This window comes from Schistocerca serialis, chromosome 3, assembly GCF_023864345.2.
Source record: "Schistocerca serialis cubense isolate TAMUIC-IGC-003099 chromosome 3, iqSchSeri2.2, whole genome shotgun sequence".
NCBI lineage: Eukaryota > Metazoa > Arthropoda > Insecta > Orthoptera > Acrididae > Schistocerca > Schistocerca serialis.
In genome coordinates, this window is record NC_064640.1 from 300,025,149 (window position 1) to 300,037,723 (window position 12,575).

The following is a 12,575-nucleotide window of genomic DNA, read 5'->3' on the forward strand; positions in this document are numbered from 1 at the left end:
TGTGGATGTGCACCACAGATTACTCTTACAGCACGTTTTTGAGTGATTAAGACTTTCTTAAAACTGAGCTGCCCAGAACATTATTCCATATGACATAACTGAATGAAAATATGCAAAATATGTTAACTTACTGGTTTGTCTCTCTGCAAGATTTGCAATGATTCTAAGAGCAAATTTGTCAGTTATACTTTTAAGAACATTATTTATTATTACTTTTGTTTCTGTATATATACTTGCTTGGGATGAATACAGTACTAGTGCATTCTGAATAATAATAATAATAATAATAATAATAATAATAAAACTAGTTAACTGCTTGTTGTATATTACATGGGATATAATTTAAATATATGAGGAACAACAGTGGATCTAAGACTGAACCTTGAGTAACCCTATACATGTTCTCTCTCCAGTCAGAGTTATGTCTCCAGACTATTTTGGCTGAATTACTAAGCACAACTTTCTGCTCTGCATTCTTTTGGTTATGTATGACATTACCCATTGGTTGGCTATACCATCAATCCCCTATAACTTCAAATTATCTAGGAGAATACTGTACTTCAGACAGAAAATTTCTACATAGGTCACAGAATGCACTAACTGGTGCTATTTTATTATTTGATGCTTGTAAAATCTGGTGAGTGAACATGTAAATCGCATTCTCAGTAGAACAACCCTTTTGAAACCCCAGTTGTGATTTGCTGAGGATAACATTCTTGCTTAGGGAAATACTATTCTACAATACACAACCTTATGAAACATTTTGGAAAATGATGTTATCAGTGGAACAGGTCAGTAGTTTTTCACATCTCTCCTATCACCTTTCAAATGGAGAGGTTTGAGAGTGGCATATTTCAGTCTCTCTGAAAAAAAAATGCCTTGAGATAGTGATGTGTTACTTATCTCAGATATGCCTGGACTTGTTATATGGGAACAAATATTTAGTACTCTGATGGTAACAACATCAGAACCAGATGAGTTTTTATGAGAATACATAATTTTCTTAATATAAGAAGGAGAAGTTGATGATACATTCATTTGACTGAATTCTATGAGAGTTGCTTTTTCAATCTGAAAGCAGTATGTTACATCTACCATTTGTAGAGCTTTTACAAGGGCATGCTGAGAAGTAATGCCTCCAATTTTTCTGTGTTAACTCTTAATGCATTTTAAATAAAACTAACCGTATTAACATTTCACATCTTTACTCGTCGTGTCTAAAAGCTTATTTCTCAACATACTCACCTTGCCAATGAACACATTTCTCCCAATGAGACACGTGCTTGTTGATACCATCACTATAGAATGTTTGATTTTGTTGACAGAGCCACAACCTCACCTCTGCTCGCACCACTTCATCACTATCAAAGTGAAGCCCTCAAAGGAGTTCTTTAAGTTGTGGAAACAGGTGGAAATTGGATGGTGTCAAGTCGGAACTGCACGGAGGATGATTGATGACAGTGAACTCACTGGACTGTTGCAGGTGTCACAACGCACTTTTGTGGTCTGACATTGTCATGCTGAAGGAGAGAGTGCTCCATGGTAGACAAACTTTTCTGCATTTAGAGACTTGATTACAGCACTGTCTCTCATGTATCTGCACAGTTACATTACATACTGTCACCTTATATGCTACAAATCAGAGCCCTCTAGTGGCTGAGGGTTACAACTTGTGTCAGTGAAGCAGGAAACATGACCGAGTAATACCCATGGGAACAGAATAAAAAATTCTGAGACAATACTTTTCGGCACACCCTCACAGTAGTGAGCAAGTCCATATGCTGTTCCATCGAAACTGAAGCTTTGGAAGATATCAGACACCAAACCTCATCCAGAAATATTGCCTGACCTGTCAACAATTGACAAATAGTGTAGTAAGGTGAAATGCAGTCTTTGTCAGACATCTACCTTATCATCAGGAAAATGCTGGACATTTGTGGGAGGAATGCTTGAATATTCTGCAGGACAGTATTTGGATTCTGTCTGGTTCCAAGATGTGTACAGTTGCCACCTGGTTAGTTTCTTCAGGGGGAATCTGGTCTGATGCCTTCACTGGGGTGTTTGGTTTTTCCCATGTCTGCTGTCCTGTTACACAGTGAAATATCCTTGCCACGGCACTGTAGCATGCTGCTAGAGGGGTAAAAACAAATGTTGCATCCCAGTTCAAATGGCTCTAAGCACTATGGGACTTAACATCTGAGGTCATCAGTCCCCTAGACTTAGAACTACTTAAACCTAACTAACCTAAGGACATCACGCACATCCATGCCTGAGGCATGATATGAACCTGTGACCGTAGCAGTCGCATGGTTCTGGACTGAAGCGCCTAGAACCGCTCGGCCACAGCGGCTGGCCCATTAGTTGGTACAAATACTACCACTGCAGTCAAACATATTATCTCAATGCCTAAGAATGAAGTGGTAGACCACCTCTGTGAGGAACCAGATATTACAAGGGAAGTAAAGGCCCCGACACTATACGATCAGTATATTACAACTGAGACAAAGCGTAACATGTAAAAATCAGTCGTGGGTCAGGTTTAAGTATTTTGCATGACATTCTAAATACAGCAAAAGCTTTCAGGGGTTGGGTCGTTTGGCGGAGGAAGCCAGACAGCGAGGTCATCGGTCTCATCAGATTAGGGAAAGACAGGGAAGGAAGTTGGCTGTGCCCTTTCAAAGGAACCATCCCGGCATTTGCCTGAAGCGATTTATGGAAATCATGGAAAACCTAAATCAGGATGGCCGGACACGGGATTGAACCGTCGTCCTCCCGAATCCGAGTCCAGTGTGCTAGCGACTGTGCCACCTCGCTCAGTAAAAGCTATCACCCACTAGATTCTGCAACTGCTCACACCAATTCAGAAACTCCACTGAATCGAAGAAGCAACATAAACATTGCAGCTGATTCAGACATTATACAGGTGACTTCTGTAACCACCTCATTATGGACGAGTGTTCAGTTTATCACTTTGGCCTCAGGTGAAGGAGAAAAGGGAGCATTGGAAATGTGAATTCACTACTAGCAGAACAGGCATAAACCCAACCATCATTAGGCAAGATGATGAATGTTTTTTGGGACTGCCATGCTGTGTTTTTACCAGATCATGTTCATAAGGGGGAAACCATCACATGAGTGTACCCCAAAATCTCCTGACAAGGTTGCAGGAAGCTGTGCTTTTGCTCCATAATGTGTTAGCTGATTCTGCAGGATACTGTCACACTTGCTACTTCTTTGGGCTATCAAATTCTCAACCCCCATCCCTGCATATCTCCTAGCACAGCATCCAATGACCTTCTCCTACCAAGATGAAGAAACAATTACATGGCAGGCATTCCCAAAACTAACAATGAGATGATTCTCGAGGAATAACACTTCTTGAATTGCCAAAATGCATGCTTCTATACCCAAGGGCTTCACCAATTCATATGTCTTTGTGAAAAATGTGTCGCACTGAATGTGGAATTTGTATAGAAGGAAAAACATCACAATCATGTTTTGCGGTCACAACCTGGTTTTTTTTTCAGGTGAAAAAACTTTATGACTACACCTTCTAAACACTTAAACCTGCACCCATTTGAACCTGCTTGTTGTATTCAAACCTTGGTCTCCGTGTACAATCCTATTTCACCACCCACTTTCCCCATATTACCATAGTGATGATTCACTGATGACACAGTAATTCAGTACTGCACAATGCCGTACCAACCTTTATAAACAATGCTTAAGGAAAAAACCAACATTGTTAGATGTTTATAGTGAAAAGAACCTCAAGCTGAAGTCACATTTTACAAATCACCTTAAATATCTAAGCTCTGTAACCCAACTTTTGCATTGTGGATAAAATCAGATTCTGTAGATACAAACATCAAAGCAGACTTACTTTTCCTATTTTCATTCACTAATGTCTAGAGCCATCACACCCTCAGATAACTCACCACTAAGGAGGAAAGCAGTTGCCACACACAAGTGTGTAATAAGAGTAATATTTGATGTCTGTTCTAGAATCTCTTGCACACAGCTGTTTCAGCAGTTGGGCATGCTGACAACAGCTTTTCAGCAGATTTAAGCCCTTATCAAGTTTTTTGTGAACAATCAATCACAGTTTGAAAACAACAACATTCATAAGAACAATATTTCAGGAAATCAGCCATAAAACTGACTGGATACACATCATAGTGAGATCTTGCAATTATGATCCACAGAACAAGCAAATAACTAACTAACTGTCCACATTTCAGTCTAGTTACCGCATACATTTCATTGTATTGCATTTCAGTTCCATACTCCTCATTAGCTATTTGATCTACCTACATAATCTTCAGTATTCTTCTCTAGCATCATACTTCAAATTCCTCTACCCTCTTCCTGTCTGTACTGTTTATTGTCCACATTTCACCTCCATACAAGGCAAACACCTCCATAAAATACATCCAAACAATTTTATACTCAATATTAACAAACTTCTCTTTCCTCAAAAATGTTTTTCTTGCTACCACCAGTCTGCATTTTATAAACTCTTTACTTGAGTTATCATCAGATATTTTGCTGCCCAAGCAGCTAAACTCATCTACTACTTTTAGTGTGTCATTTCCTAATTTCCTCGGCACTACCTGATTTAACTCCACGACATTCCATTAGCTTTGAGGTACCTTTGTCGATTTTCACGTTGTGTCTTTGGATTGTAATTGCAGTCTTATTTCTGTACCAATTTTATATAATCTTTTGCTCTCTCTACTTCATTCCTGCTACCTCCAGAATTTCAAAGGTTTATTCCAGTCTCCACTGTAGAAAGCTTTCTCTAAATGTATGAATCTTCCATATTAGTTATACTGTCAGTACTGCCTCCTGTGTTCATACATTGTTCCAGAACCGAAACAGATCTTCCAGAGCTCAGCTTCTGCCGGTCCTTCCATTGTATTACAATTAATTCATGTCATTATTTTACAACCATGGCTTATTATAGTGACAGTTCTGTGATATACACTCCTATCAACACCCATCTCCTTTGGCACAGAAATTAGGGTATTTTTCCTGTCACATACCTTAGATACCAAGGAACTAGTTTTATTGATAATTCTGACAACACTGTATACACCATGTACCTTGTTTCAACTTAAGTCTTCCAGCAAATTATTCTCACATTATCATATGTCCCAGCTAACATTCATCTAAATTCTCTTCCCTTTCCTTTATATTGCTTTCAAGCTTGTTTCTTTTGTACAGCCATTACATGCATTTCTTCCATCCTTAAGACTTCCCTCCTTTGCTTACAAGTGGCTTGTGATCTAAGCTCTTGATACTCTTAGTTGAGCACCCACAAACCAAACATCGTCATCGTCTTCATCATCATTGTTGTTGTTGTCGTCGTCATGATACTCTTACTGCTACATTCTTTTCTCCACAGATTTCTTCAATTTTCTACTGGTTGGCATCCAGTTTTCTCATGATCATTCACGCTGCTAGAGTTTCACATTTATCCTTTATTAATTTCTGCCTTGCCATTTTGCATTTCTTCTCACTCTAATCTTTTAGACATCTTGACTTCTGCCTGTTCCACTTGCTGTGTTTTTATGTTTTCTCAGTTAAATTCATTATCTTTCATATTATTCAAGGATTTCTACTGGCCCTTGTTTTTTGCCTATGTGGTCATCCCATTCAAATCCTGTTTTATTCCCGTCCATTTTCTAATCAATCGTCGTCTAATGCTCCCTTTTTTTCCTGCCTTCTTGCAATTTCTTCAGTTTATATCTGCTGATCATAACCAATAAATTATGGGTGATCCACATCAGAATCTATAATGTTTTGCGGTTTAAAATCTTGTTTAGATATCTCTGTAGGCCTACTATCAATCCATAATCCATCTAAAACATTCCAGTGTCTCAGCTAAGATTATTAAAGTTCTACTAGATGCTTTCCTCTAAGTCCTTTCTCCCGATACACATTCTCCTACAACCCCCCCCCCCTTTTCTTTCTCTTCTTACTCTCAAACTCCAGCCCCCTCCCCCAAATCACAATTAAATTTTTGAGGTATGGGCCACAGACCAGAACAAAGCATGGCTTTAAGCACATTTCGCATTTCGGCGATTAAGGAAGTACAGGACAGTTACAATTCAGGGAAAGAGAGAAATATCTCTCATTATTACAACACATGCACATGCCCAATTCCAAAATTATAGAACTAAATAATGTAAACATATGAGAAAAACAACAGGCCTACCAGTCTTTGATGTGAGTGATGTGATGTGTCTACCAATATTCACCCATCTAACTCCACTTTTTTACCTCTTTTACGGCAGTAGGAAGTATGTCAGACTGGGGATCAGAGTCAAACCAAACACCTAAATGTTCAATCACCACTTGGTTCTAGAGCTTTTGCATGGAGTTAACATGACGGTCTGGGATGAGAACAATCCAGCTACATCAGGTTTCTTATTTCAAAATACACTAAATCCCACCATACCTGACTGAATGAGGTATTTTTGATAACTTCTTTACTTAGGTCATTATATATTTCATTGTCTTCAAAAGTTCAGACATCCTTACATTTATTACCATCCATGGTACAAATAAATTGTTGTCATGAAAAGAAGATATGCACATCAGAAATTGAGTCCTCATATACATTCCTTAAGTTTCGGAACACTAAAGAGAGAAAGATTTTTTTTTCTTACATTAGAAAAAAGAGCAACTATGAATTGATACACAAAGCAATCAGTGAAAGAAGGTACCTGATGCACAAGAAGTAAACACATCGACATGACCACTCTGCAAGCCACACTTATGTGCCTAGCAGAGGGTTCTTTGAGCCACTTCAGATAATTTCTCTACTGTTCCAAACTCTTACAGCACTTGGGGAAAATGAACACTTAATCTTTTTGTACAAGCTCTGATTTCTCTTATTTTATTAAAATGATCATTTCTCCTCGTGTAAACCGGTGACAATAAATTATTTTTACATACAAAGAAGAAAGCTGGTTTTTAAAAATTTTAGGAAATATCTCACCACAATTAAAAATGCCTTTGTTTTAATTATTACCATTGCAACTCACTTACGTATTGTATCATAATGGTAATAATGGGTCATCGTAGATAAGTTTTGGATGTTGCATAAATTTGTGCCAATTTGAGCAATTCACAGGAAAACTGGTCACATAAATTCAGTCTAAACAAGAAACGAGATGAGTAATAGAATAAAACAGATTATTTTTTCCTTGAACAGTGTTCACAATCAAGTAGAATTTTATTTTGAAAGGTAATATTTTCACATTTAACTGGCAACATCTATTATGATCAACACAATTGTGATTTCAACTGTAAAATCATTTCAGTGTGAAAAATAATACTGCAAGGCACTATTATTGGGAATGTACAAAGCAGTGTACTCAGTTGCTGGGATTTGTTAAGCTGCAGTGGAAATGATGTTGGAGGTGAATTATGTTTATGTAAGCTCGACTAATGCCTCAGCATGAAATTTTCCATTTAACAAGGATCATACTGCTAAACTGTCATCACAATTACTGGAAATAAAGCTGACAAACAAATATGAAAATGTTGTCTTAAAAACTGTAAATACATATTTCGAAATTTTAGAAGCTAAAAATTGACACTGTAGTTTATGAATCACTGCTACTTTTCAGGTAGAATCCTGTGTACAATGTGGTCCTATAGCAGGCTCACTGTTCACCATGAATATAAAGGACATGACAGATAATACTTGAGGTCAACTGAACTTACTGATACCCAACATCTGATGTCACTTCATAGTGTTACAAAATAACGTTGAGATGTGTGACACTACAGATGTGCAGACAGGAAAAGCGTAGAACACTGACAACATTTTTTATACAATTTTTAAGTAGGTTGTGGTGACAGACTGATAGGCAGTGTAGTCAGGGGACTAGGTGATTTTGGTTGTGAGCTGATAAAGTGGTATCAAAAGCTTCAGTTAATCCAATGTTTGCAGTCCTATGAAGGTATCCCCAAATGAAGCAGATGAACTGATTTGGTATTGTTTGACGATGTGACTGGTAATCCACCATAAGTTTCAAGTACTTAGTAGTATCTGTCCATAATGATTTAAGGCAGAATGGCCACACAATACTGGAAACAAAAAGGAGGATGCTGAGGTGATAATGATCACACAAATGAGGCTAGTCATCAAACTAACAGCTAACCAATCCTTGAGTGCTTTTCCAGGCTTTTGGACACTTAAGTTGTAAGAGGCCATCAAATGAAAATGAGACACATGGGAAAATGCAAGTAAACTATTATTTTAAAAGTAATCACAATAACTGTTTATACATTTATCCCACTACAAGGTAAGATGGTCATTGCCTTCATGGAAAAATGTTTGCAGTTGCCTGAAGAACCATTACTGTGTCCAGGCACACTCCTCTTTGACCCAGGCAAATTGATGGCTGTGAGTGCCTTTCTGCAGGGCTCCAAAAATATGGAAATTGTATGGTGAGAGATCAGTACTTTATAGAGGATGTGTAAAGGCTTCCCAGCAAAACTTCTGCAGCATACTCTGAAAAACATTGGGGATACATGTGCCAGCTGTAGAAGTTTTTCTGCGAAGCCCTCGCACATCCTCTATACAGTCCTGATCTCTCCCCATGCACTTTAAATATTTTTAGAAACCTGAAGAAAGACATTCAACTCTATCAATTCGCTTCAGACAAAGATGTGCACATCTGGGTACACTCATGGTTCCGTAGGCGATCACAAACATTTGTCTGTGAAGGCAATGACGATGTTGTCTCACAGTGTGGTAAATGTGTTAACAGTTATGGTGATTACATTTGAAATAATAAATGATTTACTTACTTTTTTCCTTCTGTCTTGTTTTCGCTGGATGTCCCTTACAGATCAACAGAGGAGATACAAAACATTCAAAGAAGAGCTGCACAATACATCATGCATTTATTTACGCAGTGCAAGGGCATCACAGAAATGTTCAACAAACACAGTGTTGAGATGTTGCAGGAAAGATATTGTTAATCACAGAGAACCTTCAAAATTCTGTGAGTCTTTATTTCAAAATGGCTGAAGAAACATAGCATTTCCTCCCAAAAGTGTCACCTGTGGTAACCACAACACTAAAATTAGATAAACCCAGGTGCCTAGAGGGGCAATACAGCCTTTCTGCCCACATCAGCATATGTAAGTGAAAAGGATTTGTGGGGGCACTAAAGTGGCTCACAGATTACATATGTGTATCAAATACAGCTGTGTCTTTTACCTGTTTTAGAAATACAATCTTACTTATTTTTTTAAAATAATTTGCCATTTTAATGTGCTATGTATTATAATTTCCACAACTGCAGATGTGACCTGCAAGTCATTTTCAAGTGATTAATGTTACAATTAATGTATTTTCAGCATCTTAACCACTCTATCGAAAATGAGGAAATGATAATAGGTTTAAATAGTACACTCAATAGCAAACATGTCATTTAAACAGAGCCTTACTCCTAGTCTGTTCCACACTTTCCTCTATTATAAATCATCCATGAGTAAAATTACTTGATCTCTCTTTTTTTTATTTTTTTTATTCACTGAACAGAGTGATTGTAATCTTTATCTAGGTTATGTTGGAAGACAATAATTTGGTTATGAGTTGGCAAAGCCAATGAATATGAATGTCAAATAAATCCTGCTACCAGGCTATCAACTGAATAATATTTTAGCACCCTATACATGGAAAGAGGGCTTCTTTATTCAAGCAGTGGCTGCTCAGATTACTGGGTGAGAATGAGTGGACCTAATTCCAGACCATTCCACTACATTCTCAATACACAAATAAAAAATCTATTTCAGCAGCCAGCAAGCTAACAACTAAACTTGGGTAACTGTATAGATTGTTAAGGTTGGTATGAATCTTTCAAATTAAGACTACACATGAAATGGGCCACTACTCAGCAAACATCATGCTTATGAGACTTCATAATATTATCACAGATGCTCATCGTCAATATCCACCACAGATGCTCATAATCAATATCTACACAACAAAACAGATTCCAGGAAAAATATTTACCTATGTCACTCATAAAACATGGCTACAGTTCTTGTTTCTGCAGCGTTATTATTGGCTTAAGAACCGTCAGTCAAAATCAAATATACACTTGTTTTATGATACTCTGCCGTTCAATACTAAACACTGTCTGTGCCTCTTAATACAAATTCTGTAACACAAACATTTTCCACTTGTCCGCAGTGTCTATAATACATTCAACAATATTTACTGTTGAATTATACTTCTGCGTAAAGGTACGAGAGGGTAGCCTATGAAAATGCTGTCTTATACTTGGAATCGCTATTTCTGTCTCAAATTATGATACACTGATTTAAAATCTCTCATATTACTGCCGAATGGAACACAATTACAAAAACTACGAAAGATATTAATTATGACATATGTGTATATTCTCAGGTAGGTGCACTTCCTTTGGTTTTCATCATAAATAAATGTTTTAACAATGACATGGCCCATATAATATAGTCCAGAATATGTACGAAAAAACTAGCGAATTCAAAAGATTATAATCAACATCATTTTCATGCACGTTTACGTTAAATAAACATTTTATTCGCAATATTCTAGTGTTTGTATTTTTTGTGTATGAAATCATTTCCTGCAGCTTTTCTCCACTCACGTGTAAGAAATGAAAATTACTTGTGTGAGAATATATAATACTTGAAAACATCTGAATCCTCCATGTACTCTTTCTCAGTATCATCAGAAAGCAGACAGCACCAGTTTATTTAACTTAGAAACTGGTTATATTAAAGGCTATGATTATCTGAGATTAATGTCAACGCAAACACAACTGATTGTCTCAACAACTTTGTCTTCCATTCATAGGGTACAGTAGCGCGTGTTAGTTTCCGCTCTGAGCGCAGCTGTCAATAGTATCATATTTATTACAGAACCAGGTAGAACGTTGGAAAGGTAGTTATCTCAATTTGCCTGTTACTATCTGACAGTCAAGGCCTTTCTGTTTAATTTATGTATTGTTTAGATGGGACATGACTATAAAAAACGGGTTATCAAATCATCTACCTATCCTTTTAACTATACAGCAAGTTGTTACATAATCAAATTACGGTACCGCTTCTCACATGTTTTGATGTTGCGATTACGTTTCCTATCGAAACAAATGAACGTTGCAACAGTGCTTCAGCAACAATGAGTCAAGAAATTTAGACATTTACATTAAACAGCACCAACCTTGATATGACGTAACAGATATTCAATTAAGGCCTTCTTCTTCATACATTTCTCGTCATCTTGGCACAGTCCACGATTTAAACCCATGATCAGAGTTCTTAACAATCCTCCTTCGATGCTGTCCCATATCCACTTCGGAGTATAGCATAACATAGCTTGAAAGAAAAGCACGAAACACACCCACTGATAGTAAGTGTAATACTTCTTGGCATCTTCGTCGCCGAAGTCGTTTGCGACTCCCGGATGTGCCACTTCACTGCCCACTTGTCTTAGGAAAGCATCCGGCATCGTAAACGTTGATGTAATCCAACAATACGTGTTTATTGGCCTGACTGGTAATCCATTTACAATGCAATGTATGGGGTTGCCAACATACTGCGTGGCCGTAATAATGAGAGAACATGTCAGTAGCAAAACTGTGGTGAACAAGTTATGAAGTCTGAAAATGGCATTATCAGTAACGATGTCCTGCCACTTCAGGTATTCCTTCAGCCCTCCCAATAATTTATACATGTTGACAGCACACGATCAAGATGGCGTCAGAAAACAACCCCTGAATTAATTTCCTCTCAGCAGTTCCTGATAATACACAAAATTTTTAGCATTTCCGTTGGTCTGCAGAACTGTAACAAGCTCTTTTCCCCGTGTAGGCGATATTTACATCCGCGAATGCTGTTCGACACACAAGCGAAAACGCACACACTGCCACCACACTCCACGCTTGCAACTGGACGCTACACCGAGCGCCACACGCTTTCTTCTCGTAGTGATTCCAGTTACTGCGTGAAGCGGTCGCCACCACTACCCTCCCCACTCCGCGGGATCCATTCTACTCGCTAGCCTCGCGCCAGGCGCCGCACAAATCACATGGAGAATGCTACAGCTTTTCCGTAACTCATACCGTTGCCTGTGCTGTAAAACTGTACCATCACTTCTCAAAAAAGTCACCTGTTAACAGTACCGAATTATGTTTTGTTTTGTTGCGTTGTTGATGAATGACGTTGCGTGGACGTGTTGGACAAGGCGACTTCCGCGTCAGCTGGGGTGGTTTGTTATTGTTTACTCATTTTGGCGCGACGATTCGAACTCACGTGTGTGCAACCCTCAAACGCGGCGTAATGTTTGAGATGTGATACCAGTTAAACATTTCGCAATGTTGCTAAAAAAGGTTTATAAACGCGGTCCTGATTCGTTTTGCTAGTTACCGGTATATCAATATACTATCACTTCCAGTAAGATCGTGTTTAGGATTGAAATGAAGCTCTGTGGTATCTTGGAAACTTTTCTGTGAAATATATGTGCGGAAGTCACACTCGCCAGGACCATCATCACACTGTAA

The 12,575-nt window shown here is 38.1% G+C and overlaps 1 protein-coding gene across 1 annotated transcript in view; it reads right to left on the reverse strand.

Moving 5' to 3' along the window:
• Positions 1-12,021, reverse strand: part of LOC126470091 (innexin inx1) — a 28,057-nt gene extending 16,036 nt beyond the window's left edge. Inside the window, exon 1 of the mRNA XM_050097638.1 lies at positions 11,237-12,021. Coding sequence (XP_049953595.1) covers positions 11,237-11,749 — 513 coding nt within the window. The 5' untranslated portion in view covers positions 11,750-12,021. The remainder of the gene's footprint in view (positions 1-11,236) is intronic.
• Positions 12,022-12,575: the final 554 nt, after the last annotated feature.